This window comes from Manacus candei, unplaced genomic scaffold (assembly GCF_025592945.1).
Source record: "Manacus candei isolate 608988 ecotype Guabito, Panama unplaced genomic scaffold, ASM2559294v1 h1tg000036l, whole genome shotgun sequence".
Classification (NCBI taxonomy): Eukaryota; Metazoa; Chordata; class Aves; order Passeriformes; family Pipridae; genus Manacus; species Manacus candei.
The window spans coordinates 4,239,808-4,260,671 of NW_026138084.1; the positions used below are offsets into that span (position 1 = coordinate 4,239,808).

Consider the following 20,864-nt stretch of genomic DNA (forward strand, 5'->3'; position numbering starts at 1 on the left):
CTCCACAAAGCTTGAGCGTCTCTGATGTGATTTAGGAACTCTAGGTGCACTGTATATTTTGTTATCCTATTCATTAAGCAAATAGCCCCCAGGAATCCCCCTGGGGATCCCAGCTGGTATGATTTCTCACTTGGACAGCCAACTATTCAGAAATACTTTTTCATCCATTTTTGCACCTGCAACAGTAACACCTTTCAATGCTTCTCTATGTGAATGTTACATTCAGTTGTCCAGTCGTGTCACAGCATTTCCACTGCTTCCCTCAGGTTCACAAGGTCAGTTATTCTGTCAAAAAAGGAAATTAAATCAATGTGGCATGATTTTACTCTTGACAAAAATACTTATGATGTTGCTATTGGCTGGATATTCTAAGATGGATAATAAACAAATCAGTAACTATTTAGCTATTTGAAGGTAGACTAACCTGTAATACTCTTGGTCCTTTCTTTTTCCTATAAGAAGGAAAAAAAATAGAAGAAAGAAATCTGTCCCTTCTTAAGTCTTTTGAGACCTCACTTTTCTATGATCCATGAGTCCTTAAAGATAATCATTTAATGGTTCAGATTGCTTCAGCTATTTCCTTAAATACTCCAGGGTGAATTTCCTTGCAGCTTGCTCATTTGAATGTATCTAACCCAGCTGAACATATTTAACCTATTCTCTTCCTACTCGGTACTCCAGTTGTTGTTAATTTTAATTATTCTAAGGATCTGCTGGGAATTAACCTTTTACTGTGAAGACTTAAGCAAAGAAGCTATTGAACAATTAATCTTTATTCTTCTGTTATTTCCTCATATTCCCTTGGTAGAACTGTGATTTCTGTCTTTTTTTTTTATTTTAGTGTACAGAATCTTTTCTCATCTCCCTTAGTGCTTCTTTCAAACTGTAGTTTTCTACTTTAATACTATAGCACCAATGGATATTTCCCACCATGGGTGGCTTTAATAAGTCTGCAAAAACAGAAGGGACACACTTGATTTTAGAGTCAGTATGTAGTAGGGAAAAAGCTACCCTGTCCAAGTCAGCCCCAGTGATGTGCCCTGGCCCAGTAACTGCAGCATTACATTGGTTGGAGAACACATAATTTCATTTTGGTTTACTATTTAGTATCCAGGCACCCCTGCTCTTCTATGAGACATGAGAAAGTAGCTCACAAAACAACCAGGAGGGGGAAAAAAAAGGTAAAAAAGAAAAAAAAAAGAAAAAAAAAGAAAAAGGGAGTTGTTCACCTGCAATGACCATACAGCTGCAGAAATGGAAGGTTAAAGGAACAGCCTTGGGTTAGCTTTCTTGTTTGTAAATTAAAATATTTCTAGTGCTGTTTTATAACGGATTTTTCCTTGGAAAAAGAAACATTTTCAGGAATACTACAGAAAATGCTGTAAGAGGGGACTAAGAATGAGGCTTGGTGTGCAGCTGGCTTTGGGAGTGATCTGAGGCTGCTCTCTCACCTGCAACCCCTTGGCTTCACCCTGCCCCATCAGTGACATGGATCTGGCTGGTACTGCCACTAAACATTTGGGGCAATTTGCTGGAAGACCCCTCCTGAAATAACCTTCTCCACTGGATTGGTCAGGCACAGTGTTGCAAACCCAGAGAGCTGAGAATGGTCTGAGCAGAGACACAGTTTTCTTTGGTAAAGGTGCAATTTGGAGGCTGAGATTTTATCTTTGAAACCGCATTTGAAAGACATATTAAAATGCCCAATAAAATATGTTGGATTCTTAATCCATTGAGCAATTACTCATTTCAAATTATAGCAGCAGCATTAAAATGCAGCTGGGGTAATTTCTAAGAAAATCAGCAGATATAATCATATGACAACATTCTTGTGCCCTGCAGTGTTAACATATGCAAAATGCCTCCTGAGCTCGAGGAGGTGTGAGCACGGTGGGACAAGCTTTGTTTTGAACAAGAGGTTCTTTACCATGCATCTATCAGAGGGAAATTTTGTTCCTCTGGCTGTCAGGCAGAATGTACCCACTGTCTGTGATTTAAGACTCACCAGGCATGCCAAGAGTATATTAGCTTACCCTTGGCAGTAGAAATTGTATTTGTGTAACAACAGGCTTTAAAGCCCTCTTAAGAAACATTGTCTGATCTGTAGCATGGGACTCATTCGTTTTGTTGTTGTCGTCATTTTACTGAAAACAAAAAAAATGCACAAGACATTTCTCCAGAAATCTGTAGGGTACTTTGGAATGTCTTAAAAAAACCCCAACAAACAACAGACACCAGGACAGATTGGGTAAGTGCTCCATCCACTCCTTACTGAGGGCTTGTTTCTGATGTAAAGGAGAATGTTTGTTGTGTCTCCTGGACACGCTGTTGTCCCTACACTGTCTCACAACGTGAATTGCACAAGAATTTCAAAACCAGTGCCTAACCTTAGGCTCTTAAATCTATATTTAAGTATTCAGAATCCATCTGCTTGTTGCTCAGCACTTCTGGATGCCAGACCTTGGATTCATTTGGCTGAATGCAGATCAGAGGAAGACCAGGCAAGGGACAAGGAGAGGGCAATGAGTTAAACCTGCAACGTGAGGACAAAGGTTTCAAGTCCCTGCACTGCCCTCCAGATGAGCACTGTTGATGTTTATTTAATTGTGCAAAGTAGAAGAGGTCCATCACAAACAAAGAAAAGGGAAAAGAATCTGCCTGCACTGACTGATACCTGCTGGAGCTGAGAAAAACTGGATTCCAGTACTGCAGCTCAAGAATAAGAGTCTTAACTGGATTTCACAGGAGCTTTTCTTGATTTTCTGGATTTGTTGTTGATGGGAGTTTTGAACTGTCTCATTTTGTTCCCAGCACAGACTAGAAACTCATTTTGTGGATTGCCTTTGTATTTGCTTTTGCAGAGGTGCCCTCCCGTCTTCGCACTCAGCAGGAAAATTCCGAATTCTCACTTAGTTTTCTCACAATCAGAGCTGTTGGAGAAGGTTTGCTGCCCCATGGAATTGGCAAGATGCTCCTTCCTGAGATACCTTAAGGTTGCCATTGACCCCAGGATGGCTGCAGAGGGCAGGGACAGCTGGGGCTGCAGAGCTCCCACCACCTGGCACAATGGTCTGGGGAAGGAAATGCTATTCTAGCTTGTATCCTCAGCCCCTTGGCTGCTCACCAAAGGATCATAACTCTGAGCAGGACAGGCACTCACACCCAGCAAGGGCACAGGCCGGATGCAGGGGACAGGAACTGGGGACAATGGGAACAACGTGGGGTGCAGCAGGAGCCACGAGCTGTCCTGTGCCTTGCCCTGGCCAGCAGCTCCTTGTGCAGCTGCTCCTTCACGGAAAGGTGTGAACTGGGCAAACCAGCCTCACTCCCTTGGACAACAGCTTTTCCCCCTTTTGTTTGAACAGTGCCCACAACCCAATATTAATGTTCCTGCAAGTGGAAGTTGGAGGATTCTTGCTGGTACAGAAAGAAATTTCTCAGCCACTGAAAATCAGCCAGGACGGGAGTGCTGGCAAGAAACACACTACTGAGCATGGCCTTGTGGCTTTTAGATGAGTCCTAATGGCACTGGTAATCCACTTCCACTGTTTTTAACACCTGATTTATTCTTAAAAACACTTGGCATTTACTGTTCTTCAAGCAACCTTTCTGCATATTTGGGACAGGTATCCCCAGTGTTCCATTTAGGATGGACTCCTGCTCACTTTGGGTCTTAACAGCACCCAGAGAGTACACAAACTACTCACTCTGTCAGTTTGGTGGGAACACCACTCGTGAGCCATGGGATTGTCTGCTCTGGGCTGTGGTGCAGTGTTGCACATGACCCCAAAAAAGCAAAATGGATATTAAAGAATGCTTCTGACACAGCTGGAGGTTTGCTCTCCAAGCTGACTCTGTCCTGCTTGCACAGTTCCGATTTCTTTATCCAGGACTGACAGAGAGAGTGGTAAAGGTCAGACTCATATACGTGCCATATCTGGAGGCCAATTCTATGAGTAGAAGGTTCAAAGGCTGCTGGCCTGAAATGTTCTCTGACTGAGAGCAGCCAGAACCCAGACCACGAACACTTGAGTCGTGTCACTTATAACACAAATGTGGTTTTTCTCTGAGCATGAACAGCTACTACACTCCAGGCTTGATCCCACATTTGGACATCTTTCCTTGGATTCAGAAGGTTTTCAGTGAAACTCTGGGTTAATTGCATTCCAGGCTGGGTGTTAGTGAACATGTACAGCTTTATTGTGTACAAATGAAGAGTGGTGAAGAGCAAACAGGGATGAAAGATCACATATAAACTTCATAAGTGGTGCTTTACAGCCCACTGTTTCCTCCCTCACAATAGATCCCTGCCCATATGAGGGGAGTTGGAACTAGATGTTCTTTAAGGTCCCTTCCAACCCAACCCATTCTGTGATAACACATGAATTAAGTTGTATAATTTCCAGTAATGACAATTTATTGTGGTCCCACAAGGTAGAAATACACTGCACTTCTATTTTACCTGGCAGATAAGCAGCTCACATTCTTCTACAAAGAGCAAATTAAAAGTTATGCCTTTGGGGAACCAAAAATAGCTTACATCAGAAAAATACCCTCTTTGTGAGTACAGAATTTTTATTGCTGGGTGCCAAAAGAACCCTCCTCAGAACTCAGACTATCCAAAAAACTCCTACATGCCACCTTTGCAACTCTGTCGTGTTGGCAAAATCCATTTTTTACTATGATTTCATCCACTGTGATTTCATTTTGGTCTGATGCCAGTGCCTCCAAGGGCATTATACCAGATTTGAATTAACCTTGCAAGCAGAGTCTGTACCTTTGCATTACAATGGTGAATGCAACAATCACTTCTTGAGGAGTTCACCCAGAAACCAAGGTAGAGGACTGCCAGTGACTTAGTTTTCCATTATCTTCATACATTTAAATTTTTCTCAATAGTAACTAAAACTAAAACCATACTATCTGACTAATAATTTAATCTGTTTTATTTTTAATAATTACAGCAAACCTATTTCTGGTAGTCACTTGCATTGTCTTTTTCCACTGAACTGCAAGTGGAGACTTAATAATGAGACTTGGGATTTTATTCCATAAATTGATCTTGCAAAGGCAAGCACCTCGGAAGTCCAATCTTCCTTGACTCAGGCTTTAATATCCTTGTTTACATTTCATTGTAAAAATACATAGAGTAAAAATAACAAATATTTGCACTCAAACTGTACACAGAGAGTCTAGGAGCAGAAGAACATGCCTAACACTGTCTCTTGCCTGTCAGAGCACAGTTGGATGCATTTGCTTGCCCCGCAGACCAGAATAAATCACATTAATTCACATTAAAATGTGAAAACTTAAGAAAAAGGAAGTATAAAAGATGTGTGGAAATGTTCAGCTAAACAGCTACTAGATCTTTGGATTATAGCTCAGCTAAGAGACACCAAGTACAATACAATCTGGATTCCAACTCACTGCAACCAAATTATTGCTTGCACATGAGGGCAAACTATTGGATTGGGCACATCCTAGTCCACTTCTGATTGCATGACTCTAATCATTCCTTTGAATTTATTCTGGTGTGAGGCTGAACTGTGAAAGAATTCTGTGTGATTCTGTCCTTTCTAAAAGGACCTCCCCATACAAATGGGCCACAGTTGGAATGTCAGGTTTGAACAGCTTTGGATGTCCGTGTGTGTCTGCACAGATGTTTGGAGATTGGGACCCATGGCCTTGGTTCTGTGCTATGTACAGGAAAAGAAGGAAACCCAGCAACCAAAATTCCAGAAGAACAGCTGGAGAGATTTCATTGAACAGTTCATGATACTCTCCTATTATCAAATCCTTTTTTCTTGGTCTAGAACCCAAACCTTGCTACAGGAGCCACCTCCTTTGCTCTGCTGAGAATTTTCATTTAATGTAACAGGAAGAAGAGAGATCTCCCTTGCCAGCAAACAGATGTCCACCAAGAAGATTTGATGAACTGATCCATTGCAAAATCCCTCACTGCAATCCTTTGGAAATTCAGATGCCCTCCATCCTTCCTCCCACCCCAGCCTAGTGGCCAAAACTTACATACAAAATTATTACTGTAATGTTTTATAGTCACTGGGAAAAAATATCCATTTGGTCTTACAGAATGATGTGAAATGAATCTCTGGCCTCAAAAAAGAAAAAAAAAAAGGCTATTAAAAGTAGTTCTTTTTCCTCCCTCCTCCCTCTCCCAGGCCCCTTTTGCTCCCCTCCCCCAACAATAAAGGATGTTTTGGAACAGCCTTTTCAGGAAACATTTCCACAGCAAAATGCAGCATCATTTATAATATTTAAAGCTACATTTTTGTTGAGATGGCTTGGCAGGCTTTGCTTGCAAATCTGGCAGGATATGGCCAGCTGAGAGTTCGCACTAACAAACCGAGGATATGCTGACACAACAGAATGCTTTAATCATCATTGCAGCAAGCAGGACAAGATCTTCTGCCCTGCCAGCTCTTCCCAGTGTGAGAACCAATGGTGCTGCGTGTTCCTCCTTCCCTCCCCTGCCTCTGGAGAGTACAGTTTTCCCTTGCTGTCTCCACTGAACTAAAAAACCTCGTTGGGTAACAGCATATAATATAATGAGAAATGGATATTCCTCTTGGCCAATGCTGTTATGAAAGTGCTACCCATTTCCAACACAATAGGGAAGCTTAATAATTAAAAAGAGAGTCCTTAAACATTATATGTCTCAACAGAAGGACTATTTTCACTTTCAGCTAAAGTTCTTTTTAGGCTTTACCCTTTTCTAAAGCAGAGCTGAAAGCTACATTCAGTTAGCAAAATCCTAATTAGAAACTTGTCCCATTTGGGAGTTGGGAACTGATCTTAACCATTTGCATAAACCTGTTGAAGTAAATTAATTTCACATTTAAAAGAAGCCCTGAGGAATTTAAACCCCAAAATCTAAGAGTCACTGCCTTGAGTAACGCTTGCCCAGAGTAAGACTTGCCCACAGAATCTCCACTATATGATCTGGCTCAGGCAGCCCAAGTTCTTGCAATGCTTTAGCACAGGATTTTATACATCAAGCAGTGAAGACCTGTGCTGTGAAAGACACTGTGAGCTGGACTAACCATTCCTATTTTGGGAGCACATCAAGGTACAGACATTGTTTCCTGGCTTTGTTATTCAAAAACTTCTTGCAAACAGAGAGTCCATAAGGTAAAAATAAAGGTAAAAACCTGTAAGATCCTGTCTGGGGATCCTGAATAGGGCAGCAAAAAATTCACTTACTGCCTGATCTTGGTGTGTGTGATCCTTGGAACAGTGCTGGTGTCTGTTAGGCCAAGTCCAGCTGGACCCTCTAATCTGGTTTAGGAACTTCAGGTGCCTTGCAGACAAGTAAGTAGGATCAGGATATGTTTCCAAGATGACACACTGTGCATGCTGGGAAGAAGGGTTGATATCTTTGCAAAGTGTGCAGCTTTTATACAGAACAGAGCCTGGGATACCATCAGCAGGGATACTCTGGGGAATCCTTGGAGCTGGGAGGGTGTTTGCAGGGTCTGATGAATGAGCACGGGGAACCTGCACCATCTCCATACCCTGAGCTGCAGTTGCTCCCCCCTGTCTCCAGCTCAGCACTGGGACTCGAGGAGATGTCTGACAGCTCAAATATGGGGGGAAATCCAGCTGAATTGATGTGCTTGAAAGCAGGGGTGTGGCAGAAGAGGATTGATGAGGGAGAGGACCAGAGGGCAATGTAGGTTGGCCAGAAGCAAAAGCACTTATATCTAAACAGTCTTTGTGTACTGGGAAATGAGAGCTTTATGTTTTGAGGCAACTGTCATAATGTATGAGGAAAAGGTGATGAACAGCAGCTTTTAGTGTCTGCAGTTCTTCCACCCGTAGATTACTGGTAATGGTTTCTGGTTGGGAGCTGTGCTATAACTGAATGGTGTGTATGTCCTTGCTCAGGTGCACACACACATATAACACAATACTATATTGCATCTAGAGTTTTGGAATCATTTCCTTCTTTCTTCTGTTGTTGGGTCAGTCACTGACTCCTGATTCTTTTCTTACCAGTGAAGATGTGCTGCCTGGCCACTCTGATTTCACACCCATATCCTGCATATCGAAATGAAAAATTGGAAATTCAGAAATTGTTTTCCCTACAGTCATTTTCAGGCCTAGGTAGTGCTGATAAGAGTGAAAGTATATTGCATATATTCACATATTGGACACATCCCTGTGCAGCTGATTTTTAATCACTGTAGGAAAGGCAGTTGGAATGGGATTTATGATGAGGCACATCATTTTCTCCAATGCTTGGATGAAAACCTGAAGCATTTGCCAAGTGTATGACTGACCCAGGGGGTCTGGGGGGGTTTCCCCAAATTTTTGTTTTCCTCCTTCTATTAATCTCTAGCTGCAGCTTGGTATAGCTTCTGTTTACAAAGTTGATGTTAGGTCCAGTTAAGGGAGAGATTATTACCTCTCATTTAACAGGAAGGAAATCCCTTTAAAACACACTCAACATCAAGAGAGAGTTTACAACTGCAAATCAAATCCGAAATCCCGATCCCCTAGGGCTTGCTGACCTGCATCCCCAGTGACTGACCCCCAGAGTGGGTGTGCTGAAGTGAAGCAGGGCAGGGCAGGCCCGTGGCACCTCTGAGCTCTGTGACACAAGTCATGACAGGAGTCACAAGGAATTCCATTTTCCAGGACTGCCGAGGGCCATGTGTGTCAGGAACAAGTGATGTTGGGAACACACGGCCCAGCCACATCTTTCACATGGGGCTGGAAGGTGATTAATGACCTGCATGGAAACTGCTGTGATTCAAGTGGTCTCAGCTGTCTCTGCTCTAAGGGTGGTGATGCTGGAAATGATTTTATCTCTAAGTGTTCAGTCCAGGCTGTTCACAGCAATATTTACTGTTCAACTGGTCACCAATGAACTTTGTCTGAAGAAGGTCATTTTCCCTGTTTAATGGGGACTTTTGAGCTTCTATAAGAAATGTTTTACTGACTGGTTGAAGCCTGTCCTGGTGAGGGAAATGGGCAGGGAGCTGCTGGATGTGTGGAGGAACACCAAATGACTTTCTCTGGACACGATTTACCTCCAGCATTTTTCTATTGGAAAAGCAGATGAGTGTAAGACACAAGACAGAGTGACAGGTCAGAAGCTGTAAAGCCTGTGGGAATGCTCCAGTACCCCACTCAGCACATCATCCCTGAAGATGTTATGATGTAGTGAACTAAGGAATGACAGTGCAACACAAGCAAACTGAAGTTCTTCAAAGGCAGGCACGTACCAGCCGACTGCTTCTATTTTTGGGTTGTTAAATGTTTTTAGTAGCACTGAAGATCAAAACCCAAATTGTTCATTTATGGCGTAGCCCATTCTAACCAAAACTCCAGAGAGTGTTACAACCTATTTATGAACTCCCATTAGCAAGTTTTTGTTTTTAATAAATAAAGTCCCATAGAAACAGAAAGTATTTACAATTAGATCAAAATTCTGAATAGAATTCACAAGACAAAATGCTATTTTTTGAGAAAATGTTTTCATATCCTCATAACAGTCATTTGTTCTAAATTAGTACACAGCAATTGTCCATTAAATGAACATTTTTCCCTTAAGACCTATTTTTGTAGAAAAGTATTTTAGGCAAAACTTGTTAACCGTGATGTAACCATTTAGAATCAGAACATTTCAGTGATTAGTAATTCCCATAAAAAATTAACACTTTCCATGGCTTGAGGAAAATGTGATGAATTACTATCAATATGTAAGAGAAGACAGAATGTAGGGAGAGCAATATATTTTATTAGAGCAACTAATAAAAAGAAAAGTGTAGGCTTTGGGGCATTCAGTCCCTTCATCCTCACAAAGGATAACACCCGTTCCTGCAAAACTGTCTTCTCTTTCATCTTAGACTGTTGTGACAACGATTACACCACGAGCCTCCAAATGTATGGGTTGTTGGACTGAATGGCTTAGGCACTATCACTGCTAAACTGCCACTTTCAAAAGTATTGCCCCTTGCAATAGTTGAATGAAGCTCTTTGGGTTAATGTGCTTCTGGGTTACACAGACTTGTTTCCTGTAACGAAGTGCTGAACTCAGTGTCACTGTCAGAGCACCTCTTCCACCCTCCTTTTCAAACAATTTCCAATATTACTTACGAAAGACCATGCCCTGGATTCTTTGTTTTTTTCTTTGGAGCTACTTCTGAACTTCCATTTCTACTGAAGCCAGTGGGAAATTGGATTGTATGAGAAATGCAGGCTCAGAGTAACAGTTTTTGCTGTGTGTTACTATTACAGGAATTCAGTGTTGGAGCTGTGGTCCACCTCAGTGCCAGTTCCTCTTTGATAGGTCCTCCTACAGGAGGGGATGACCTCTGTGATTTAATAGAGGTTCTCCCACCAAGTGAGAGATGGCAACTTTTCAAATGTCCAGTGGAAAATAACTTAAAGAAGAGAGAGAATAATTTCTTTTGAATTGTAACAGCCATAAATTAGTGTGCATGGAATTCCTGTCAGGATCTGATGCTCAGCTGGCACAACTTGCCTGTCTTGAACTGTGCAGAGACCCTGCAATCCTGAGCATTAACGTGCAATGCTCCACCTGCTTCAGGGCAATCCTGCCTGAGTTACCTGAAAGGAGCTCATTGCACACTCAGGAAGAACAAAGCTGTTCACTTTGGCCTCCCAGTGACTTCATGCCAGTGCAATGTCACCTGCAGGCTTCAAACCTCGAGGCTGAATGATCCAACTCCCCCATAACACTTACAACTGACCATAGGCCCAGAGGTTACCTGAAATAAAGAGTAGGAAACTTTTCCAGGTGTAGAAGGCATGAGCTGAAGGGTTTATTTTAATATTTATCTCTCTCAGCTTCTTTATGGCATAATTTGCAGTGACTTATATTTTCGAGGTCTACATTGGGAGTAAAGCCAATTTATACTCCCTGAAGATCCTACTCATACAGACCCCTACATTACATCTTTGTCCACTTATGTATCCCCACTCAACTTGTCTCACTAAGTTTAAGGCACACTTTTTGCTACATAAATAAAATATGGACATGGGGAGGAAACCAAGGATATTCAATTGAAGACTGCTCCTTTCTTTGATATGTAAGTCACAATTGGTGGCTTTTTTCCCCAAAATTCCCTCTTCTGGTTCACCACTGGGACCACACCTGCTTGACTTTGGGTGTCACATTCTCAAACTATCAAATGTGGGCAAACAATATGTGAATCTAAGTGTAAGCAAATTTACCTACTGTTAAGTTTATTCACTCTCCTGTGCTTTGCTCCAGTGGAATTCTCAGGTGATATTATAGGGCAACATATATAAGAACACTCACAATGTCAACAGCAGTGAACATCTCCCAGCATTCTTGTTGCCAGTGAAGTCAAACTCACGTTGCAGGGTTTCCGCTACAGCTGTATCTTCTCAAGAATTAATTCAAACCTTGCTTTTGTTCAGGAGGAGTCACGTTATTCCAACTTTCTATTATGTTTTTTACTATGTTGTTCAGTGATAGTTCATCAAATAATTTGGGAAGGTCTCAGGCCAAGAGTTTTGTACCAACCTATTCCCAGTTAGTAGTGCATATTCCTTAATTAATTCTTGAAATAGTATCTAGTTTTTGGGTTTGCCCACAAATGATGGCCCTAAGTCTTACTGTCACCAAGCCCTCTTTACAGCTCTGTTGGTGTCAAATCATGTCACGGAAGGCACAGACATTGTCACACCTGATACTTCTAACTTTTGCCTTTTAAACTCTCACAGGAAGTTGCACTAAGCTGTGACTAAATTTTGTTTTGCTGCTGCCTCGGGAGCACAAAATCGACTGTAATATTAAAATGTTTCCCTAGAAATGTTCAAGGAGAAAGATTTTTATTTAGTTGAAAATTTAACTGCATGCTTAACCAACTTGAGTGAAGCATCAATCATACTGGACAAGCAATTTTAAGAAATAAGATAGTTAAAAAATTAATTCTGAAAATACTGCCAACAATTTCATGATATAGATATTTTTAATATTAAAAGTAAATTGTAAATGTGTCTTTATAAACAATATGCATAAAATAGATCTACTATACTAAGCTCTCTCTTTTTAAATGCTGTTTCACAGTAATTTCTTAGGTATGCAAAGTTTTCCCTCAAAGAAATAGTGCAATCTGAAGAACATACATTATGTCAGCGGATTAGAACTACTCTGGTCGTTAATACAAGTCTTTATAGATTTCCTGTAGGAGTGGATGAAGGCTCATGTCTGTCTCGGTTTTCTTTATGATTTGCAAGAGCTGCACGTGTTCCGTTACAATCTGTCTGAGGTCCGTCATTTTCTGGAGCAATTTTGCAAAGAGCTGTGATGATTCTGGGTGGTTCAGCTTCAGCTGGAGCTCCAAAGCTTGCAACAGGTTGTCTTGGATGTCTTCAATGGGCTTCACATTCAACAACCCTGGGCGATCTGGGAAAAAAATCAGGAGTTTTTAGTTTGTGAAGAATATGGAAACATCGACCTCATGTCTTAATTTCTTAAACATTTCTCAGTATATTAAGCCTTCACATATGGCACTTCCTGAGAACTGTTTGACAATCAATTAATGTGTTCATTTGTCAGATTTTACTGGAATTTGCTCAAAGAAGTTTTAGGACTAGTCTCAGAAAGGGTTCAAGCATTTTGCACAGCGCAGATACAGAGACAGGTTTATACTCCACTACAGTGCATTTTCCACAGTAAACTGGGAGTGTCTGTGGAAAGGAAGAGTGGGACACTGTTGGGGGATAAGCAGTCCCAGGATTCTGATACAGTGTGTGTAATCAACATCCACTCTGATGGATTTGCATGCAGTTGCTCCCATTAAAGGTGCTTCCTGCTGACGTGGGTGTGAACCCATCAACGTTTACAAAGGGCAGAAATTCCACTTCTGCAGTCGCAGGAACCTGGGACGCTCAAACACCACAGGTTCAGTTCTTCTCCACACCCCACTGCAGCTGCTATTAGGGAGTTTGGTTTTTGCATCAGCTCCTCACTTAGGCACAGACTAATAGATGTGGCTTGTGCAGAAAATGCCTTTTCTGGGCTCATGCCAACAGCCAGTCGTGCTCCAGCTGGAGGAGCCTGGGCTGGATGTTTCCAGCCACAGGCAGTACCTTGTGCTGCCACAGCCCAGAGGCCCAGGGCAGCCTTGGCACAGCTGTTCCTTCAGCAAGAGGCAGAGTCTGTCTTTTTTAACCACTATTATCCTCATCATAATTAGCTGTTCTCTTATTTCTGTCTGTCCCCAAATACATTCTTAAGTGGCTGCAATTACTGTTTAACAGAATTTGTAACATTTGTTTTCTAACTTGAGGTAATAAATTATCTGATTCTACAGCAATGAAAGTTAACAAAATGTTTGATGTCTAAGCAATCAAAGTTGCTTCACGTTGTTAAACCCTCACATATGACAATGGCCACCATGAATTTGTTCCTGCTAAAGTACTTTATACTGGTAACACATACTGGTTGCAAGAATACTCCAAGAAAAAGGAATCAATAATTTAAATAACATTTGCTGTGTAGCTATGAAACTAATTTGATGGGTTGATCAATAAAAAGCAGTGCCTATATCTTGCCTTAAATTACCTCCCCAAAGCAATAATTCCATTTCAGAAAGGACAAGAGGTTGATCTCTATTAAAAACTTTAAAAATAGGGAGTTATTTCCTATGATTTTAGTAACCTTTCTGTGCAGACAGTTCTACTAACTCAGCTTGACTCATATTGTACACTAGAAAAAAAGGCCAAGAGAAAACAAAGCTCTTTATAAATACATTGGGGTTTTACTTCATGGGGAAAAAACTGCAGTGTAAACTAAAAGGCAAAGTTGGCAGGAAAACAAATGAGTATACACAGCCATGAAAACAAAGGTCACTGATTAGGAAGGGATCCTCAGTTCTCAAAGAGGTGAACTCTGGTGATAGCTTTTCACAAACAGCAATGATGGTAACTTTGAATCTGGACCCCAATATTTGTTTGCCAATGTGCTTGTCTTGCAGACATCACTTATTTATCCCACTCAACCAATAACACCATAAAATATGGTTCAGAAAGTCTTTAAGTAAGCATCTGCAAGCAGAAAGTTGTCTCCAAACAAATGGTTCCTTTTTATTAATTTCCTTTGGCAATATTTTCAAGAAATCTTTTTTTTTAGATGGGGAATTTTTGGTCAGTGTTAGATATTTATTTTTGATTACCTGAATGCACTGCATGTGCTGCAGAACTTAGTTGCCTTCTTTATGTCTTTCCATAGCTCCCCAAATTTCAGAGCCTCAGAGCTGTTGATAATTTTGGGTTGCGATCGCTTTAAATTTGCCTCATGTGTTGCAGCTGAACTCTAAACCAGCTGGGGCTGACTCGTGTGCAGGGAGAGAAAAATCAGAAACCACAAAGACTGTGGCCTTGATTTCCTCTGAGATTAATCTCCATTTGTCCCCTGCTTCTCTGTGGGAATTTTTAGGGTGTTTTTCAGAAGTGAATCCCCATTCGAACACTTCTCCCCAGTCAACTTTAGAGCCCAGGAGGCAACTCTGCTGAGTCCAGAACTTACCAGCGAACCCCCAAATCTGGGTGCTTGAGGTCAACTGAAGTTCAGTGAGAGTGTACTGGCTAAAATCCTTAAAATCCCTTGGAAAACCCAGTCTGGCAGTTTTATAATGACCCAGTGGAACCAGAGTCAGAAAAGATGACTATGGCAAAAGCCTACGAGATCATCAGATGTTATTTTTAAATAAGCCAATTCAAGAGGAAGGAAAATTCCCATTGAAGGAAAAGGGATTTTTCATGAATGAGAACTTCAGGATATGGACTGTATTTCTGGGGTGTTGACAGTTTGCAATACTTTCTCAGAAAAAATTTCTTGCAGAGGAAAATGCTGTTTCTGTTCCAAGAAACATATCAGGAAAAAAGGAAAGAAGAGGCAAAAGCTTTAACATCCAGCTATTATGGTATATTTCAAGCTGTTATGATGCATTTGGTTATGTACCAAAAGGTGTGTTTTGTGCAGTAGGGAGCTGCAGAAAGATGTGGCTTGTAGAAAAAAAAATACAAAGGAAATGATTAACAGGAAACCTTGGGAAACATTCAGCCAGAGAATAGGAAGAAACAGAAATGGGAATGGGAAATTGAATGTGACACTGTGGTGGAGGCCTTTGAAGAGGCTGAACGAGACCAAAAACTGCTGTTTGAAAGCTCACAGAGAAAACTGCAAAGGGAACTGATGAGGGAAGGGAAAGACAAAACCAAGAAGTTTCTTATGATACAATGAAATTTGGTGACAGAAGCCCAAATAGTTGAAATTATTCAGGTGAGAGATAACTAAAAGTGATTTGACAACACTTTTAATCCTCCCTGATACACAAACTTTAGTGGTTTTTTGAAGTTTAGTGTTTTTTTGTGAGCTGTTTGTGACCTGCCTTTTAACCATGTGCCAGGAGAGTACCATGTTTCCCTTTTTATTATTATTTTTCTTAATCCAGATTTTCTTTATGTTTTAATTCTTTGTCACACAGCTGCTTCATTTGGTTTGAAAATTCTGCAGGAAGCTGTTGTTCTAAGTAAGAAAATGTTCACAGGAACTGGGAAAGGCTGATTGCCCCAGAGTTCTGAGTACCACCGGTACCAGTTTGTGTAAATTAATGTTCTTTTCTATCTCAGGGGAAAATACTTTGTTTATTTACTCACAGGTTTGGATGCTTCTTTCCTGTTTCCTAACAACAATTACAATATTTTTCGTGCTCCTCACATATGAAATTGCCATCTGCATGTCTTGACATTTTAATATCCTTGAACAAGTGCATTTTTCATTTAAATACACGTACTAAAATCTTAATATGGTAAAACAGGCAAAGATATGACTGAGTGAACAACTGTGCTACTGCTTTTGCTGAGGCAGACATGAGTCAGCAGTTTGAGACAGATATGAGTCAGCAGTTTGAGACAGATATGAGTCAGCAGTTTGAGGTTTTTCTTCTGAGACATGTCTTGTAGTCACCAGGATTTGGGTTCAATACCTACAGTGATTATCTGCAGTTCTTGGGCTGATTATGAAGCATTTCATTGCTCTAACAAAGAGCAGGATTTGTGTAGCAGTCAAATATGAACTATTTCTTGCTATTATTCAGTGATAAAACCGCAAATATTGCTGATCTCAGAATGCAGCCAAATTCTGGAATGCAGTGTTTGAACAAGCAGCAGGGATTGAGGCTTAAAATTTCCTGTAAAGAACACACTCAGAAAAGAGAAGTGAATGCAGCAGCATCTCTGAATTCACATCCCAGCTTTATTGCACCTGGGTCTGTACAGGAATATCCTGCCACAAACACTACTGTACCCAAACACTGTGGGATCCTAAACACTGCAGAAGATAATACACCAAAGTTCATCCATGACGTGTAAACATGCTACAACATTCCCTTTGGAGCTTTTTCTGTATTTGACAACAACCTGTTTGAGTGAATTTGCTCTGTTTATAAGGCTGGGTTATCCCAGTAAGGTTTGGAGTATTTTCTTTTCTGCCCAAACAGAGGCATCCAACTTGTTCTCCTTAAGCCTTCTTCTTACGATATTCTTATTATTTTGACTCAGAGATACCTAACATTTTTAAAGATGCCTCAAATTCTTCAATATGTAGAGCACAGCACTCACTGAGGATGTGTCTCAGTGGCGCAGAGGAATCCCATGGGAAGGAAGAAGATGTCCTACAATAAAGCTTTCCAAATCTCATTTAGCTGAAGTGTATTTTGCAAAGTTACCACAACTAAAAGAACGTTGTAATAAGAGTTTGCCATTGCTATTAATGGCAGAAAGCATTTCTGTTGTACAAACAGGGTGATATCCTACTGCTCACAGTGTCTCTGCCTCATCAGCATTAAATTCAGAATACAAGAACTTGTTTGCCATTTTTGTTGTTTTATAGCACCAATAGCAAGAAGAACTCTTCAGCTTTGCAGTAAGGAGTTCAGAGTCACACTTGGAGTCATTGAGACAGTGATGCCGCACTGAGCAGCTCAGAGACAGTAAAATGAGCAACTGTGGAAGTACATTCATTCTGTTGCTATTGCAGTTTATTTGTCAGCCTCTTATTGTTCTTATATGGGCTTTTTGCCTTTTTATGTCACAGGCAAATACAGCTGTTTTGATATCAAAAGGCTGAACTGTTTTATAGGGTGTGTGGCAAATTCCAAACACTTCACAATGAAAAACTTTCTACATGTAATGTTCCAGCTGGAATTATCTTTGTCTTTCCCTTCTCTTCTTCTTTGTAGAGCTGCACAAGGGCCAGCACCCCTGAGCCAGCAGCACTGACAGAATGTCCCCAGGTAACGACAGATTCACTTACAATGACAGCACCTGCCTGGGTGTTTTCTGGTTTCACAAACTGGTTTTTTTTAATAAAGATATTTGTACACAGGATTTCTTGAAGGGACTTAAACATTGCAGTATTCCTGTAGCTCGTAAAGTCCTCAAGGTAATAAGAACTGGCTTTGAAATCCTGGTTTCAGTGAAATCATCCTGGTTCTATATTCATGTAGTTCTTACAGAAATACAGTTTTGCAAGGACAGAGCTCTTACAGAAACACAAGCATGTGAGACAGCTGAGAAACAGGACTTCAGTTTCATACCACATGAGATATTACAGTCCCACAGTTCAGATATATCTCATATCTGGCTGTAAAATTCATGATAAAGGCCATTCTATAATTGGCAACAAAGCTCAATTGTTTTCAAAATATAAGCTCAGTTTTTACAAGTAGCCAGCATGCTTTTTTGGAAAAAAACCCCCCACTTCTAAATAAAGATAGTGAGATCTTTGTTATCCAGAAATTAAAGGATTTTCCTAGAAAGGACTGATTTTATATATTTATACAGATTTGCTTCAGAGACTTAAGAACTAGTGATTAAAAATCAGTAGTTCTTTACAGATCTCTGTTTACAAATGATTCTCAAGAAAAAAAAAAAAAGACTGGTTGATAAATCCAGTTCCACACAGTCAATTACTTTATGTGGATCGTTGTCCTCCTGCATTCTAAATTGGAAGATTAGTCACATTATATCTGTTTCCTCTAATATAAACCAAATACTGCTGAAGACATGGCTTTGCAGATTGCAAGTTCCCTTTTTTCAATTAGGAGTGAATTTTGAGAGGCCTTTTTCTCATCTGTCAAATTTCAACATATTAAAAAAGGCAAATTATTGGCATGTTTTATGTAGCGCCCTAATGTGTTTGTGTAATTTCTCCTGCCCCATCAAAGCCAACAAAAAAATATACCAGTAAGGTGTTTTGCCTTCCTGAGTTAATGCAGAGTCCTCAGGGATCATCGTGTTCAGAGGTTTGCACCAGGAAATGTCTTCTGGGAACTCTCCTTGTTTGAAGTGGAATTAGTCGAATAAACCATATTGTGATACCACATTTTTACTGAATGAAACACGATGCCAGGAGGAATTGTAGGTGATTTTAAATGAAGCTATACATAACAATGTGCTCTCAGCAGCATGTTTGTTTTTAGAACAATAGCATGTGGTTGTGTTTGATTGCTTAAATGTAATTAAATAACAGAATCCTCTACGTTGCTCTGCAGAGGAGCTGAATCCAGAATATTCAGCACATTCCTCCCGTTGATTTCTGCAGTTCCTTGTTAAGCCAAAATACACACAAATCAGTGGGGTAAAATTTTATCTATGCAACATCACTAACTTGATAGTGTTGGCCAAAGTAAGAGAGTTTGAAATGTAGGTCTGATATCTCAAATTCTCAGCAGAACAGTGTCTAAGCGAACTAAAGTCCCAAACCAGAATAGTGACATCAGCTCAGGAACAGAGAGAACACACTGACTGGCTGCAAAAAGCTGAAAATTCAGTGTCTTTTTCAGTGAAGTGTTGGAATGTGTGTAGTCTGATACCTGGGCTTTCAGATTCATAATTTGCTGAAAGCATAATATGTAAAGATAATACAAAAGGGGCAGCTGAGGAAACCTGAAAAGAGCACGCTAGGCAGACACACAATGCCAGTTTTCCTCAGGCATCAGGAGACCATCTTTTTCCTGAAAAATGCATTTTTCCCCCCTCCCTTTTAAAGGAAAACATTATCTTGCATGAATGAAAAAAACAATAAAAAGCACCATAACAATCCTGCAAGCCCAATACCACGCATATTTTGAAATTGTTCTGGAGTCAAAGCCATTTCTGTACAATTAGCCAGCCACACAATCTAATTGCAGGTTTGAAAAAAATCTCATGCAGAATTTTAGCTCTTGCCAGTGAAATTCCACCCTTCCTGTTTTCCCAAAGACAGGCCTGATTTTGTTTTCTACCTAAATGAACTGTTGATTCAGCAGGCACTTCTGGCTCCATCATTAATAGCAAGTCATTTACATTTTTACTTTCTGTCTGAAACTGAAAAAATGGCAAACAACTTTCTTAAAGTTGAAAATTACTAAAAAAACTATGTGTAAATAAACTCACTCCCACCCTGTAGTGCTGAGGACTTTCCTGTTTGGACAGGAATGAAAAGTGTCAATTACATCATATAAAATATCATATTAAATAAGAGAGCACTTACCTCCACTTAGGATAATAACAGCTATAAATATTGCCAGGTCACTGTCATCTAATTCCAGTGCATTGAACTTCACAGCAAATTCAAACTTGGGCTCCATAAAGTCACAAAAAGGTTTTCTCAGGCTCTTCAGAAACTCCCGTGTCATGAATCCTTGTCCTTCAGATATAAGAACTCCATCTTTGTTCATCAGAGAAGCCAGGAGAGTGTATATGATCTCATGGACCCCGTATTTCAGGAGAGTTACTTGATCATTCAGGTCGAGGTTGACAAAACCTGGAATGTTCTTGGCGAACTCGGTGATCTCCTGCACGGCCTCCACCGAGCGGAACTGGCAGCGCTGGAAGATGCGGATGGCGACCTCCTTGTTCTCCTCCTGCAGAGGGGACACGTGCTTGCACTTGATCTGGTCTTCTCCCATCATCAAAGAGTTCATGTCATAAATTACAAATGGCTAAAAACAGAAGAAAAAGGCAATTTACTTCCCATGTCCTTTCTAGGAACACTTGGTTCCTGAGAAACAGGAGTGGCAAACAGGGGTTTAACTCATCAGCACCACTCAGGGATCTACAAGGGAGCTGCCAAAGGAAGTTCCCCCTAAATAGGGAAATTTTCCTAAACCTGTTAAAACACATTCCTCACAGCGTTAAAATGAAAGGCCTAATAATTCCTAAAGATTTCTCACATGGTCTGTGAATCTATGTTAAAAAAACGCTTTGGACTTTGGTTGATATTTTTAAAAATAATTTTAAAAATTTGGGGGGGGTTTGTTAAGAAACACTATTTTAAAATATTCACGATTTTTAGCTTTTTCTTTTTTTTATTTACTTTTTGTTTTACAAAATAATTCCAGAATTGGAAGTTTGGAATGCTTAACAAAACATAAAATGATACTCCTTTTACCTGAATTACAATGGCTTCTATACAACAGAATTTGGTAAGTGCACAGGGACCTGTTTGCACTTCTGAGTATATAACTTCTTTTTTGTAAAAAGACAGATTTTGATTTCTTTTTTTTTTGATTACTTTTTTAAATTATATTTTGATTCCTTCATATACTGCCATGTTGTTTTCAAGTTTTTCTAGAAAATACTACAAGTAATATTAACTTTCTGGTATTGACTATCTGATAAATGTAGTGTTTTGCTGTTAATTCCTTTAAAAACAACTAAGTTAGGATATATTTAAACCCACACAACTTGCCTATGGAAAAGAAAACACAAATAACATGATACAAACTACAGCAGCACAAATCAGAACACAAGCAGGAGTTTGACTGTGAAATAAACTCAACTGGAAAGAAGCGATT

General features: G+C 40.2%; 1 protein-coding gene across 3 annotated transcripts in view; it reads right to left on the minus strand.

Moving 5' to 3' along the window:
- Positions 1–11,826: 11,826 nt before the first annotated feature.
- Positions 11,827–20,864, minus strand: part of PPARG (peroxisome proliferator activated receptor gamma) — a 54,651-nt gene continuing 45,613 nt past the window's right edge. For all 3 annotated transcript variants that reach the window (XM_051793122.1, XM_051793125.1, XM_051793124.1), the window contains 2 exons: positions 19,559–20,009; positions 11,827–12,424 (listed from right to left, as the gene is read on the minus strand). In XM_051793122.1, coding sequence (XP_051649082.1) covers positions 12,177–12,424; positions 19,559–20,009 — 699 coding nt within the window. In that variant the 3' untranslated portion in view covers positions 11,827–12,176. The remainder of the gene's footprint in view (positions 12,425–19,558; positions 20,010–20,864) is intronic.